The sequence below is a fragment of the Aquila chrysaetos genome, chromosome 24 (genome assembly GCF_900496995.4).
Source record: "Aquila chrysaetos chrysaetos chromosome 24, bAquChr1.4, whole genome shotgun sequence".
Classification (NCBI taxonomy): domain Eukaryota; kingdom Metazoa; phylum Chordata; class Aves; order Accipitriformes; family Accipitridae; genus Aquila; species Aquila chrysaetos.
Window position 1 is genome coordinate 18,059,659 of NC_044027.1, and position 11,551 is coordinate 18,071,209.

Genomic DNA, 11,551 nt, shown 5'->3' on the forward strand with positions numbered 1-11,551 from the left:
GGCCCCATCAGCCGTCAGAGGTAGCGCAGGGAAGGCTCATACGTGCAGGAAAGAGAAAACACAAGGGAAAATGGTCTGAGCTCTGAGAGCAGGAAACTTTTCAGTGCTAAATCCAGAGAAACAGGGAACCAGCCAGACACCTTGCCTGGCAAAAAGAAACAAAGCACGTGAAGCGAGCACCCAGGCCAGGATCTGCACCGCTCCCAAAGCTAAGCTTTGTTTAGCCCTGCCAGGGCTACGTTGTGCAATGTGCAAGTTTTAGGCTAAGATTAAGTGGATGGGGGCCATTTGAGACCTCACCAGTCAGTAGGACTGCGAGTGAGGGCAGCCCCTCTCTACAGACCCCATTGCTGCAAGGGGAGTCCCTGTCCCCAAACCCCGCTGGGCTGCGCCCACACTCGCCCCTTCGCATCCTTCTGCCGTTCTTGTGCTTCACAGCAGCATCTCTCCAGCCGAGGACACATCTCACCCTGGCATGGAACGTGACCCAGCAGCACCAGCTGCATCGTGGCAGGCACTGGGCATCTGCCCGCTGCACACACTGACCCCCAGTGCCCAAACTCAATAATCCTGACACTACAAAGAAGCAGTGATGTTAAAAAAAAAGACTTTTTAATTGTACATCAGACATATTAATTACAACTTGGGTATAACGAGAGTTGGTTATTACAAGCAGCAACCTGAACTCATAAATCTTTAGAAGGTGCACAGAGTCATTATAATATCTATTACAGCTAATGCAAAATATACTCTGCAACAAAAATATTTTTAAAGGCTCCACATTCAATTCTCAGCAAGAGGCCGGGAGGAAAGGAAAGGGAACAGAGAGGGAGAGGAGAGGAACCAGGGCCACATGTTGTGGGTGCTCCCATGAGTGCAATGTCCACTGGCACATCCCGCGGGAAGAACCCCGCTCGGCCCTGGCATGGCTCTTGGCAGCCCCCGGGCCCCCCAGGCAGCAACTCAGACAGTAACAAGGGCTCCATAGGCACTCATGAAAGGGAAATACTTTAAGCGATCCTTTGGTGACAAAGCAAAGGCAGGATGGGGAGCGACCCAGCTGGCTGCAGGAGCTGCAGCCCTCCCTGCCAGGGATGGGGGGTCCTGGCAGCACGTCTCCCAAAAGGACAGGGTGCCTCCGGAGATGCTCCTCTCCGGACGAGCCGAGATGCAGACGCTCAGGGTGCCAAGCACCTCTCCCCGAGGCACATCTGACCCTCCTTGGCTCAAACCATCTTATGGTTGCAGCCGGACGGAGCCTTGTCTCCCAGACCTTGACCCGCACAAGCGGCCAACAGCTTCTCCAGTGAGCACAACACCGGGCAACTCGTCAGAAAGGAGTTAAAATGCTTTTACCTGTCGAGCCAAATATTCAGGCTCCTAGTATGGGCACTGAAGCAGCTCATGCCTGGCCCAAACCACACGGGCACGTCCCGGGGCTGCAGAGAAGCTGCTGCTCTGCACCATGGCCCCACTCAAGGCATTGTCACCCAGCACTGTCACCTCAGCTGCACAAAGACCCGGTGCCTGCTAGATGAATTAAAACATCTGGCAAACTCCCCCTTCACGGGTGTCCCACTACGTTACTTTAGCAGTAGCTGAAGCCAAAGTTTATTTTTAAGGACCACACTTTGGCCTCTGGTTTGCAAACATCACCTGCTCCCTCATGCCGATTACACTGACGAATTTTCCCCAAGTAGGTTTTCCGTAAAACAACCTTTTCAATTCACCCTCCAGTCGGCAGATCCCACAAGCACATGTACGAACAACGATGGGGCTATAGGACAGGGTGTGCTGATAGAGCAGGACCACACAGCATCGCCCACCCTCAGTCCCCATGGGACAGCCACAGTGGCGATAGGGGAGAGACAAGGAGGACATTAAAAATATATATCTCTCTCTCTCAGAAAAAAAAATCTAACAAATATGTCTGATGATAGTAGAATTTTTTTTAAAAAGACAACTGCTTTGCTCCTGAACAAGCTGGCAGTATTGCTTTAGTTAAAGGAGGGGGCTGCTCCTTCTCTTCTGCAGACAAACCAACCCCACATGTTCACAAACATCGACACTACACCAGTAACAAAGCGCAGCCACTCTCCAGCAAGGCACAGCCACGAGGCCACAGGGATGGCCACGGGGACCCCAGTACAGCCCCCTCCCCATGCTCCCGCTGTCCTCTTCGGCCTTTTTGGTTTGTCTGCTCGTTTGGCACATTGAGGATGAAGATTCCTGTGGGAACAAAGGCCTCGGGCTCCAGTCTGTGAAATGCCCGTGGTGGTTTTAAGGCAAAGGCGTATCTTTTGGCCGATCTCTTCCAAGACCATGATTGTCAGAACAGGGAAACAAAGCTGGTGCATCACACGCAGTCCAGGTTGCGGGACGAGAGCAACCACGTACGTCTGCCCCACGGCCACGAAAGCTGGCTGCATGTGGGCTGTTTACGCGGCATTTTCCCCTCATTTAAAACAAACCACATTCCTTTAATGAATGGATTTATGAAGAGGAGGAAAACCCCATATACTGGCTCTGGCGAGAGTTGCCCACAGTTTCCTATGGGCACACGGACGGGCTGTGAAAGCACAGGTGAGGGAGGTGCTTTTTGCTTTAGCAGCAGGACCTCCTCGAGTCTGCTCTGTAAGGCTTGGACGTGGGGATAAGTCAGGGTGTGCCGGGCACCGGCACGACGTCCGTCTGCGTGAGCAGGTTGTGGGGTGCCCTCCGAAGGGGCTTCCCCAAGGGGTGCCCAGCCATGCCGGGGGGACCCTTCTGGAAAGGCCAGACCCGCTCGCTGCTCTTACCACCACCGCGATGGTGCCTCGGGCTCGGCCAAAGGCTCCATCAGGAAAGCGCAGCCGGGCCACGCTCTTTGCATATACATGGCCATTAAAATAACAATTGTTAAAGTAAAAAAAAAAAAAAAAAAACATACAGCGGCAAGGCTGCGGGTTTCACCCCTGGGCAGCACCGCTGACGGCACCAGCTCCGGCACTGCCTCCATCCGTGACGGTTCCCGGGGAGCCGGCCCCGGCCGGGACCCCCAGCACGGAGGGGTCCCAGCCCTCCCCGCCGGCCAGCGTCCCCTCCTCTACTTCACAGCGAGGGCTTCCCCGTCATCCCGATCTCCTCTGGTTTGGCTCCGGGAGAGGTTTAGGGGCTGGCGGGGCTCAGTAAGGGGTCGTGCCTTCCCACTCCACCAGGTACTGCACCTTCCCCTCCAGCGTCACCCGCCGCGCCAGCACCTGGTACTTCTCGCCGCAGACCAGCCTGCCCGCCGCCCCGAAGTAGCTGCTGATGGAGGACTTGAGGTGGGAGAGCGAGGAGTCGTCCTCGCTGATGCTCTCGAAAGTGTGGCTGTCGATGCCGTCGTCCGGGCGGTCGGGGCCGCAGGCTGCCTCGCTGCCCTCGGGGGTGCCCCCGGCCGGGCGCCCACCCGTCTCCCCACCTCTCCTCTTCGCCCCCACCGAGGCGTAGGCTGGCGCTGCCAGCTTGCGCTTGCGGCTGCCCACGGTCCTCTGGCTGCGAGGGAGGGGACAGACCAGGGGTGAGGGCAGCACCCAAAAGGTGCCCCCCCCCACCACCACCACCATGCTGGCTGCGCCTGCCGAGCCTGGAGGGAGCACGCCGGGAATTCGGGTGAGCCCAGCAAGGACGGACGGCTCCGACCCTGCGCACCCGGCGAGGCGGCGCCGCTTTGGGACCACCAGCCTGTTTTGGGAGGCAGGGAGGAAAGGCTCCCCGATGCGGGACATCCCTGTGCCAGGACACAAGAGTGCTGCAGGGGGAGAGGGGCAGCCCCTCGCCCCCCCTGGCCGTGCCACCGGGACCCCTCTCTGGAAGGGGGCGAGGGGGCACAGCCCTCACCTGGACTCGTAGGAGAGGCTCGTGGTGGCCGAGCCCGAGGTGCTGGCGGCATCTGTGGAGTCCACGTCCGATAGGAACGTCTGTCCCGAACTGGCACTGGGGATGGGATGCAGCATCGGCCCCAGCCCGGCGCAAGGAGCACCGCGGCCCCCCACCGCCTCCCCAGCCCTGTCTTTGCACTTGAGCGTTTAAACCTCCCTCCCTCCCCACCCACACCCCCGGGGGCCGGCCGCACGGACCTTTTCAGGCTCTGAATTTCATCCAGTGTGAAGTCAAAGATGCTGGCCAGGTGGTGGTTGGTGCTCCAGGCGGAGGTGAAGTCGCTCTGCGCCGCGAAAACAAGCTCACTCGTCACTGCCGAGCGGAGCGGCGCTGCCCGCGGCCCCGGCATCGTCCCCCTCTGCCCAGGCACCACCGCGCTCCTTCCCACGGCCCCTGGGAAGCGGGCTTGGCACAGAACATTTGCAAACCCCAGCGCGAGGGACGGGGGCTCTCCCTGCCCGCGGGAGCAGGGGAACCTCGCGGGGAGCCCCAGGGATGGGGCCGGGGGCGCGGGGCGGGGGGGGGGGGGGGGTCCCACTCGGCTGCCAAATCCCGGGATGGTCGCGCAGAGGAGGGGGTGAAGGACTCACGCTGGGAATGGCGTCCTCCAGCAGGAACTTGGCCCTCTTGCGCCGTGCCGCTCGCCGCTTCTGCTGCTGGAGCTGCCGCGGCAGCAGGCTGCAAAGCAAGGAGGGGGTGAGGCTGCCGGGTCGCCCCAGGGGAGCGCAGGCACCGGGTGCTGAGGGGGGTGCCCGGGCAAATTTGGCCACTCGCCTGTCTTTATGGACATATTTGCTTTTCCCCCTCTTCTTCAGCTCGCAGGAGCCGCTCTCGCCCATGCCGGGGGCCTTCTCTGGCAGCACCTTGCTGGGGGGGTTCGGTGGGACGCGGATCCGCAGGCGAAAGATGCATTTCTTCTTTTTGATTTCTTTCCCACACAGAAACCTGGGCGGCAGAGGGGAAGAAACAGCCCTTAGCCAGGGGCGGGGGGGGGGCCACAGGAGCATCCCGCATCCCGTCCTGTCCCCATCCCTCGCCCCACCGTGCCCGGGGGCTCACCTGCTTTTATAGCTGTTGAGTGCATTGAGGAGGTGGGGGCCGCGCTCAGAGATGGGGGTGCCCGTCAGCTGCGGAGAGACGGCAGAGGTGAGGCAGGGCTCGGCGCCCGCTGCGGTTATGCAAAAACCAAACAGACGGGGGAACTCGAACTCCGGATTTCGGCTCCTGCCCAAGGTCAGGGAGCGAGGGAAGCCAAAGCCCAGAGCCACCCGGGTTTGGCATCGGCTGCCCTCGGTGCAGGGGAGGGAGGCGTCTGCAGGGAACCGATCCGTCCTGACGCGGTGACAGGTTTCCAACATCCTTGGGTTTTAGCACTTCTCCCAGCTCTAGTTCCGACCGGGAAACTTGCCAGGTATGACACCCGAACAAAGGGAAATCCCAGCGCAGAGGAAGGTGATTAAGCTAATTCTGAGCAGGAGCCGGCCGTGCCGAGCGCTGCACAAACCGGGGGTTTTGCAGAGATGCCCAAGCTCGTCGGCGCGGGGCTGCTGGCGCGGTGGCACTGCCAACACGCGGGCACAATCCCTTTCCACCGTTCACCCTCTGCCTGCCCCAGCTGCACCCCAGCGCCAGGAAAGATCCGTCGGCTCTGCCCAGGGCCCGTGCCCGGGGCTCGGCGCTGCCTCCTGGCTCCGGGAGCAGCATCCTCCGACGCTGCCCGATGGGGACACCCTGCTCCGACACCAACCCCGGGGTGGGTGAACTGTCGTGTGTTCCCAGCGGGTGCAAACACCCAGAGATACCGGGCAGGTGTTTTAAAGCTCCTTCCCCGCCGGGGACCGGCCGAGGAGCAGCCGGCTTGGGCCACGGTGAGCGGGCGCTCCCAAAGCTCCGACCCTTTCCCAACAAGCAACACGCAAACACACCTCGAGGCTGGCGGCCGCTGAGGGGAAGCCGACCCAAACAAGGGGCAGAACTCGCCGCCCCACCGTTCCACCACGAGCACTGCCCTTCACCGGCCAACCTGCCCCAGCCTCAGGGGCTCGGCTGCCACGGGGAAGGAGGGTCCAGTCCCTCCCAGCCGAGGTTTCGGGGACAGCCGGCCGTGACTTATGTCCCTGGCAGCACCTCTCCCTCCCCGCGGCTGCTCTCCAGCCCGACCCCGGGCTGCGCGTTTTTACCTTCCCGAGCTGCAGCGGATCCCAGTGGTGGTTCACGAAGGCCAAGATCTCCTCAAAGTCAAAGTACTTCTTCTTGCTCTGTACACCCAGGTTGTAGAGGGCAAGATGGACGACATCCACCCTGCGGGAGCAAAGGGGGTGAGAGGGTCAGCAGCCCACTCTCTCCCCAGCAAGATGGTACCCACCACGATGCTCTGTTCCGCCAGTGCTGCTTGAGCACAGCGCCCAGCACAGCCCTCCCAAAACCTTCTTGCTGGAAGCTGGGACCAGTCCCACACTCCACGGGGGTAGCAACCCTGGCCCAGACACATCCCATGGGATGCTGCAGCCAGGACAGCATCCCCTGAGCTTTGGGGAGGGGTGGGATGCTGCCTGCAGCTGGGGGGAACCCCAAACGTCAAGACCCCTGAGCCCAGGAGCTGGAGGACATGCTGCTCCCAGGACGAATGCCCAGTTTTCCAGCTTTTTAATAAGCCCCAGCCGTGTGCTCTTGCTGCAGTTAAGTACGGGAGCAGGATGGCTCTTATTCACATGAAAATAGACTGTCTATTTTAACAACCCAATCTATCCTGTGGGATTTTACACTTGCATCTCTGAAAATGAAAGCCAAGCACCATATCGTGCAGGATTTCCCTTATTCTTCTTCCAGCCTGCTGTGCTGCTCAGTGCAACATCCCCGAGGCGGCCGCATCCCAGCAGCGCGTTAGCACCAGCACCACAGACGAGCACAAGGGGAACAGCAGGGAAAAGCTGGGCTGCTGGCACAGTTCATGTACTTTTAGACCATCAAGGTACGCTAGAAAGTACCACTTGTACACTTGTATTTGATCACAGAATTTGACAACTTGTCACCCGATTGCTTTTTGCAGTTATCTTCTGGCAAATTTGTACCTTGGCTCCTGGACAAACAGCAGGTTTGGGGCTTATTGAGAAACAGCTTCCCCGGGAAACAGCCCCGCGGGGCTGGGCAGGAGGAGCTGCACACCCGGGACCCGCAGCCGAGCAAAGGCCCCAGCTCAGGGCCGGGCTGGGATGAGCGGGACACGCTCCGTGAACTCATGCCGCTGAAACCCAGCTCCGGGGCTGGCCCCAGGGCGAGGGCTCGGCAGCACCGGGCAGCGGCCAGCCCGGTGCCCTACGGCCACCCCGGCGCCCTACGGCCACCCCGGCACGTTCCAAAGGAGCTGGGGCCATTTCTTACCATCTCAAGGGCAGGCGCTTGATGTATTCAGGTCCCTGGTTGCATACGGAGCAGAAAAACACATAGAACCTGGAAAACAGCAGGGAGGGGGAGCGCTGGGGGTGGGGGGCATCCCCGCAGCCACGCAGGGCCTGGGGACGGGTCGGGGTGAGGACAGTGCTCCAGGTGCCAACAGTGGCAGCACGGCCGGGAGGAGCGGGGCTCTGCGGGACAGGGATCGGGGAGATACAGCCTGGGAACGTATGCGCGCACGAGCAGCTCCAACATCCAGCACCCACCCAGCAAAGTCCAGAAAGGACGTACCGGTCTCCGAACATCATGGGGTCGTTGAGGCACTGGGTGCAGGCTTCGTGGAACCACTGCCGGCAGCGGTAGCACTGCAGCATCTTCAGGTACCACCTGGGGAGGGAGAGGAGGTGGGCGATGGCGAGGGCAGCATGTGGCAACCACTGCCCCGGCCCCCTCCCAGGCACGGACCCCCCGGCCAGGGGGGCCAGAAAGTCTGGCCCTAACTTGTATTTTCTGCCGCCACGGAGGCGGATGCAAACGGTGCCTCCGGGAGCGAGCGGAGACCCCGATGGCAGAGGCAGCGCAGGCAGCAAAGCCACTGGCCCCAGAGCAGCCCCCTGCAAGCTAGGGACTTCTCCCTCGGGGGCAAAAAACCCCCACCCCGATCCCGTCTTCCTTTTGCCAATGTTTTTCCCCACAAAACCAAACGCAACAACCCTCCCGGCCCGCAGGCAGGGGGCTTACTCGCCGGGGCCCCCGCAGTAGCAGTAGCACTGCTGTTGGTTGGTCCGGTGCGGGGAGTCCCACTCGAGCAGGTCGGGGTTGTAGGACAGCACCATCTTGACGGCTTGCAGCGTCTTGGCGATGGCTCCCTTCTTCAGGGCCCCCCCCCTTCTGCGGGAGCGAGCAGGATGGGGGGGGTCAACACGGCCGCCCGGTGGGCCGCATCCTGCACCACTGCACCGAGGGCGGGCGGCACGCGGAGCCGGCGGCCCCGGGCAGCCCCACTCACCCGCACGGCCAGGGCAAATATGCAGCGGCGGCAGAACCACGGCGTTCCCAGCGGACCCTCGCTGCCGCTCGCCACCGGCACGTGGCACTGCTGGTGATAACCTGCGGGAGGGCTCGGCGTCAGCGCCACCGGTCCGGCCGGACCCTCGCCCTCGGGGCGACGCGCCCGCACTCACCCAGCCCGCACTTCCCGCAGATGAGGATTTCGTTCATGGGGCCCGACGTCTTTCCCAGGCAGACGTTGCACTTGGGCTCCTCCCCGGGGACGCCGGCTGCGGGACGGGTACGGCAGAGTCGGAGACGCGCGAGGCGCAGCCACGTCTCCGTGGGGCCGGGACGGAACCCCCGGCATGGCGGTGGGAAGGGAGGACGGGGCAGCACTCACCATGCTGGATGTCCTTCCAGAGGACCCAGTACTTGGAGTTGTCCTCAAACGTGACGAGGCAGCTCTGCTTGGAGCCGCTCACCTGCGGGGAGAGAGCGGGAAGAACCGCCAGGCGTCAGCTCCCATTCCCGGCGCTTCCCTGTTTTCCCTGGTGACCGGCCCTGCCTCTCGGGGCTGTGGGAAGTCGGGTTTGGGCTGTGATCCCCAGGGGCAGGACGTCAACCCAAAACGCCCCCACTGACCAAAGACATGTTGCGGCCCAGGCCAGCATCCCTCCGAGCCGCGAGCCGACCCAGGGAACAGCGCAAGCTACACTTTGGATGCCCACGTTACCCTTTCGGGTGCCCACGTTACCCTTTTGATCTTTCCGAGGTAATAGAGCCCGTCGGTCCAGCGGCACAGCACGTACTGCCCCTCCGTCAGCTTGACCATGAGCTCTCGGCAGCCGCTGCCCCTCCGCGCCGAGGCGGCCGCCGGCGCTTGCTGGACACGGCCAGCGGCCGCGTAGACATCCCGGATGATGGGGTTGAGCTTGGCGGTCTCCATCAGCAGAGCCTGGAAGGGACGGACGCACACGCTCGTCACCCTGCCCTCGCGTCGCGACACAACGCGCCCGTCGGCCGAGCACGGCGTCCCGGAGGGTTTTGCCGGGGAGCACCGAGCCCGGGGCTGGTTCAGCCCCACCAGCGGGGGCTCAGGACCCGCAAAACAAGTGCTGACGAGCCGGGTTCATTCGCGTGAAATCCAAGGGAGCAGACGCAATCTTTGCTACTGTTCAGCAAGAGTGAATTAACCCCTCAACTGCCTCGGCTCCCGCAGCACAGAGCCACCCCGCCGCGGGGCACGGGGACACGCCACAGGCCTGCACGGCCTCAGCCTCGGGAAGGGGCACGTGAGGGATAACAGCTTTAGATTTAACGGGATTTTTTTAATTCGCAGTTTCCTAGCAGTTTCGCGGGCTCCCAAAGCAACGGGACGGCTGCACGAGCGGGGAAGCGGCAGCACTACACGCAGCGAGCGAAACCGAGCGGCCGAGTTTCGCTGCCGTAGGGTTTGAAGCGCACAAGGCGGACGGAGGGTGCTCAGCCGGCAGCCCCCACCCTGCAGCCGGAGTTGCGATCCTTAACAGACATCACTAAATCAACCTGAAAGTCACTTTTCCCCCTGCTTCGCCGCTCCCGTCACAGCGACACGCGTGACCTCACGCCGCCGATCACGACCCCAAAACCTCACCGTGCTGGAAGCTCTGCCCGGATCGTGCTATTAATAACGCTCTCGTTTCCCGAGAACAGCCTGAACGGGCAGGAGCAACCGAACTTACGGTAAACCGGGTGCCACCGAAAAAAAAAAAAAACCAAAACCCAAAAAAAGAAAAAAAAAAGCAAGCTCCTCCGGGACCGGGGCTGGCAGGAGCCGCAGCAGCGAGCTGCGACATGTCACCCAGCAGGATTTTCGCGTCGGGAGCGATTGATTATGAAAGCGGAGGCGGCTCCGCGCCCCCCCCCCAACCCCGCCGCCCCCGCTCCCCGGAGAGCGCCCGTTGGGGGGGGGGGGCGGACGGGGACACGGACACACCGCTCCCGCCGCTTTCCCCCCGCTCCCTCCACCCGGCCCCGCGGTCACGGGTGGGAGCTCCCACGCCGGGCAGCGGGACCCACCGGCAAGCAGCTTTTTTTTTTTTTTTTTTTTTTTTTTTTTTTTGGGGGGGGGGGGGGTGTCACGGAGCCGACCCCCTCCCTCCCCCGCGGCGGGCCCGGTCCCGGTCCCGGGAGCCGGACCGGGAGCGGGTCCGGCGGCACCTGCCGGGCGGGAGCACCGCGGGCAGCCCCGGGAGCGGCGGCCGCCGGGCCCCGCCGCCATTGGCTCATTCAAAGGCGCTTTCGGCGCCCGCCCGGCCCCGGCCCCGGCCCCGGCCCCGCCGCCCCGGGCGCTTCCCGCCGGTGCTGCACCCCCCTTCCTCCTCTCCTCCTCTCCTCCTCCTCGCCAACACCCCCCCCCCCAACTCCCGCGCCCCGGGCCCGGGCTCCCCTCGGCGCTGCCCTTACCGCTGGGCCGGGAGCCACGCCGCCCTCTCTGCCGCCCACCGGGCCGGGTCAGCGCCCGCCCGCCCGGGGGCCGCGGCGGGGAACGGCGGCGGCGGCGTGCGGCGGGGGCAGGGCGCGGGGCGCCATCTTCCCGCGCTTCCCCCCGCGCCTCCCGCGGGCATTGACGTCCCGCTTATGCAATTAGCGCGGGGCCGCCTCCGCCGCCTCCCACGGCTCGGAGCGCGGCGGGCCTGGCACCCGGCCGCTCGGCACGGGCCCGGGCTCCCTCCGTCCGTCCGTCCGTCCGTCCGTCCCCGCGGGGGGTACCTGCCGACCCGCCGGGGGGTACCCGCCGCTGCCCCGCACGGGTGCCGTCACAGCCCAGAGCCCCTGCGGGGCACCCCACGTGAAGCGGCGGCGGCGGCGGCGGCGGCGGCACCATCCCACCCACCCGCCTTCTGCTTGCACCCACGCACCTGGGGGTCCCGCGGGGGCACCCAGGGCCAGACGCGCACCCACCGCCCATCTGAGGGTGACCCCCACCGTCACCCTCTGCCGCACACAGGGGACCTCCCCGCCTGTCCCGTCCTCCCCCCCCCCCCCCCAGGGGCATCCCCCCGGCCCCCCGGGACGGGGCGCGGGCAGGGGCGCCGGGCTGTGCGGCATTGTCCCGCGCGAGGGAACAACCTGTGCTTGCCGGGATTCCTAGAAACGGGGGTAGCCTTTCTCTGAATCTCGACAGAGAAAATCAATCACTGAAAAAATGCTTCGGCCGGTGCCAAGAAGAAATCTCAAGGATTTGCTGTTTGTTGGAAAGCGCTGCCAAAAAAAGAAGTGT

The 11,551-nt window shown here is 63.4% G+C and overlaps 1 protein-coding gene across 2 annotated transcripts; it reads right to left on the minus strand.

Moving 5' to 3' along the window:
• Nucleotides 1–590: 590 nt before the first annotated feature.
• On the minus strand, nucleotides 591–10,899 carry PHF19 (PHD finger protein 19). 2 transcript variants are annotated; one of them, XM_041119928.1, is made up of 15 exons: nucleotides 10,735–10,899; nucleotides 9,044–9,244; nucleotides 8,690–8,771; nucleotides 8,481–8,576; nucleotides 8,310–8,406; nucleotides 8,038–8,187; nucleotides 7,588–7,683; nucleotides 7,285–7,353; nucleotides 6,084–6,204; nucleotides 4,963–5,030; nucleotides 4,678–4,848; nucleotides 4,494–4,581; nucleotides 4,101–4,186; nucleotides 3,862–3,957; nucleotides 591–3,516 (listed from the first exon to the last, which is right to left on the minus strand). In XM_041119928.1, exons 2-15 carry the CDS (start codon nucleotides 9,233–9,235, stop codon nucleotides 3,165–3,167), a joined length of 1,764 nt encoding a protein of 587 aa, XP_040975862.1. In that variant the 5' UTR covers nucleotides 9,236–9,244; nucleotides 10,735–10,899; the 3' UTR covers nucleotides 591–3,164. The 2 variants fall into 2 exon arrangements, with proteins under 2 accessions (XP_040975862.1, XP_029857106.1); XM_030001246.1 differs by lacking the exons at nucleotides 8,690–8,771; nucleotides 9,044–9,244; nucleotides 10,735–10,899 and having other exon boundaries at nucleotides 8,306–8,406; nucleotides 8,481–8,499.
• Nucleotides 10,900–11,551: the final 652 nt, after the last annotated feature.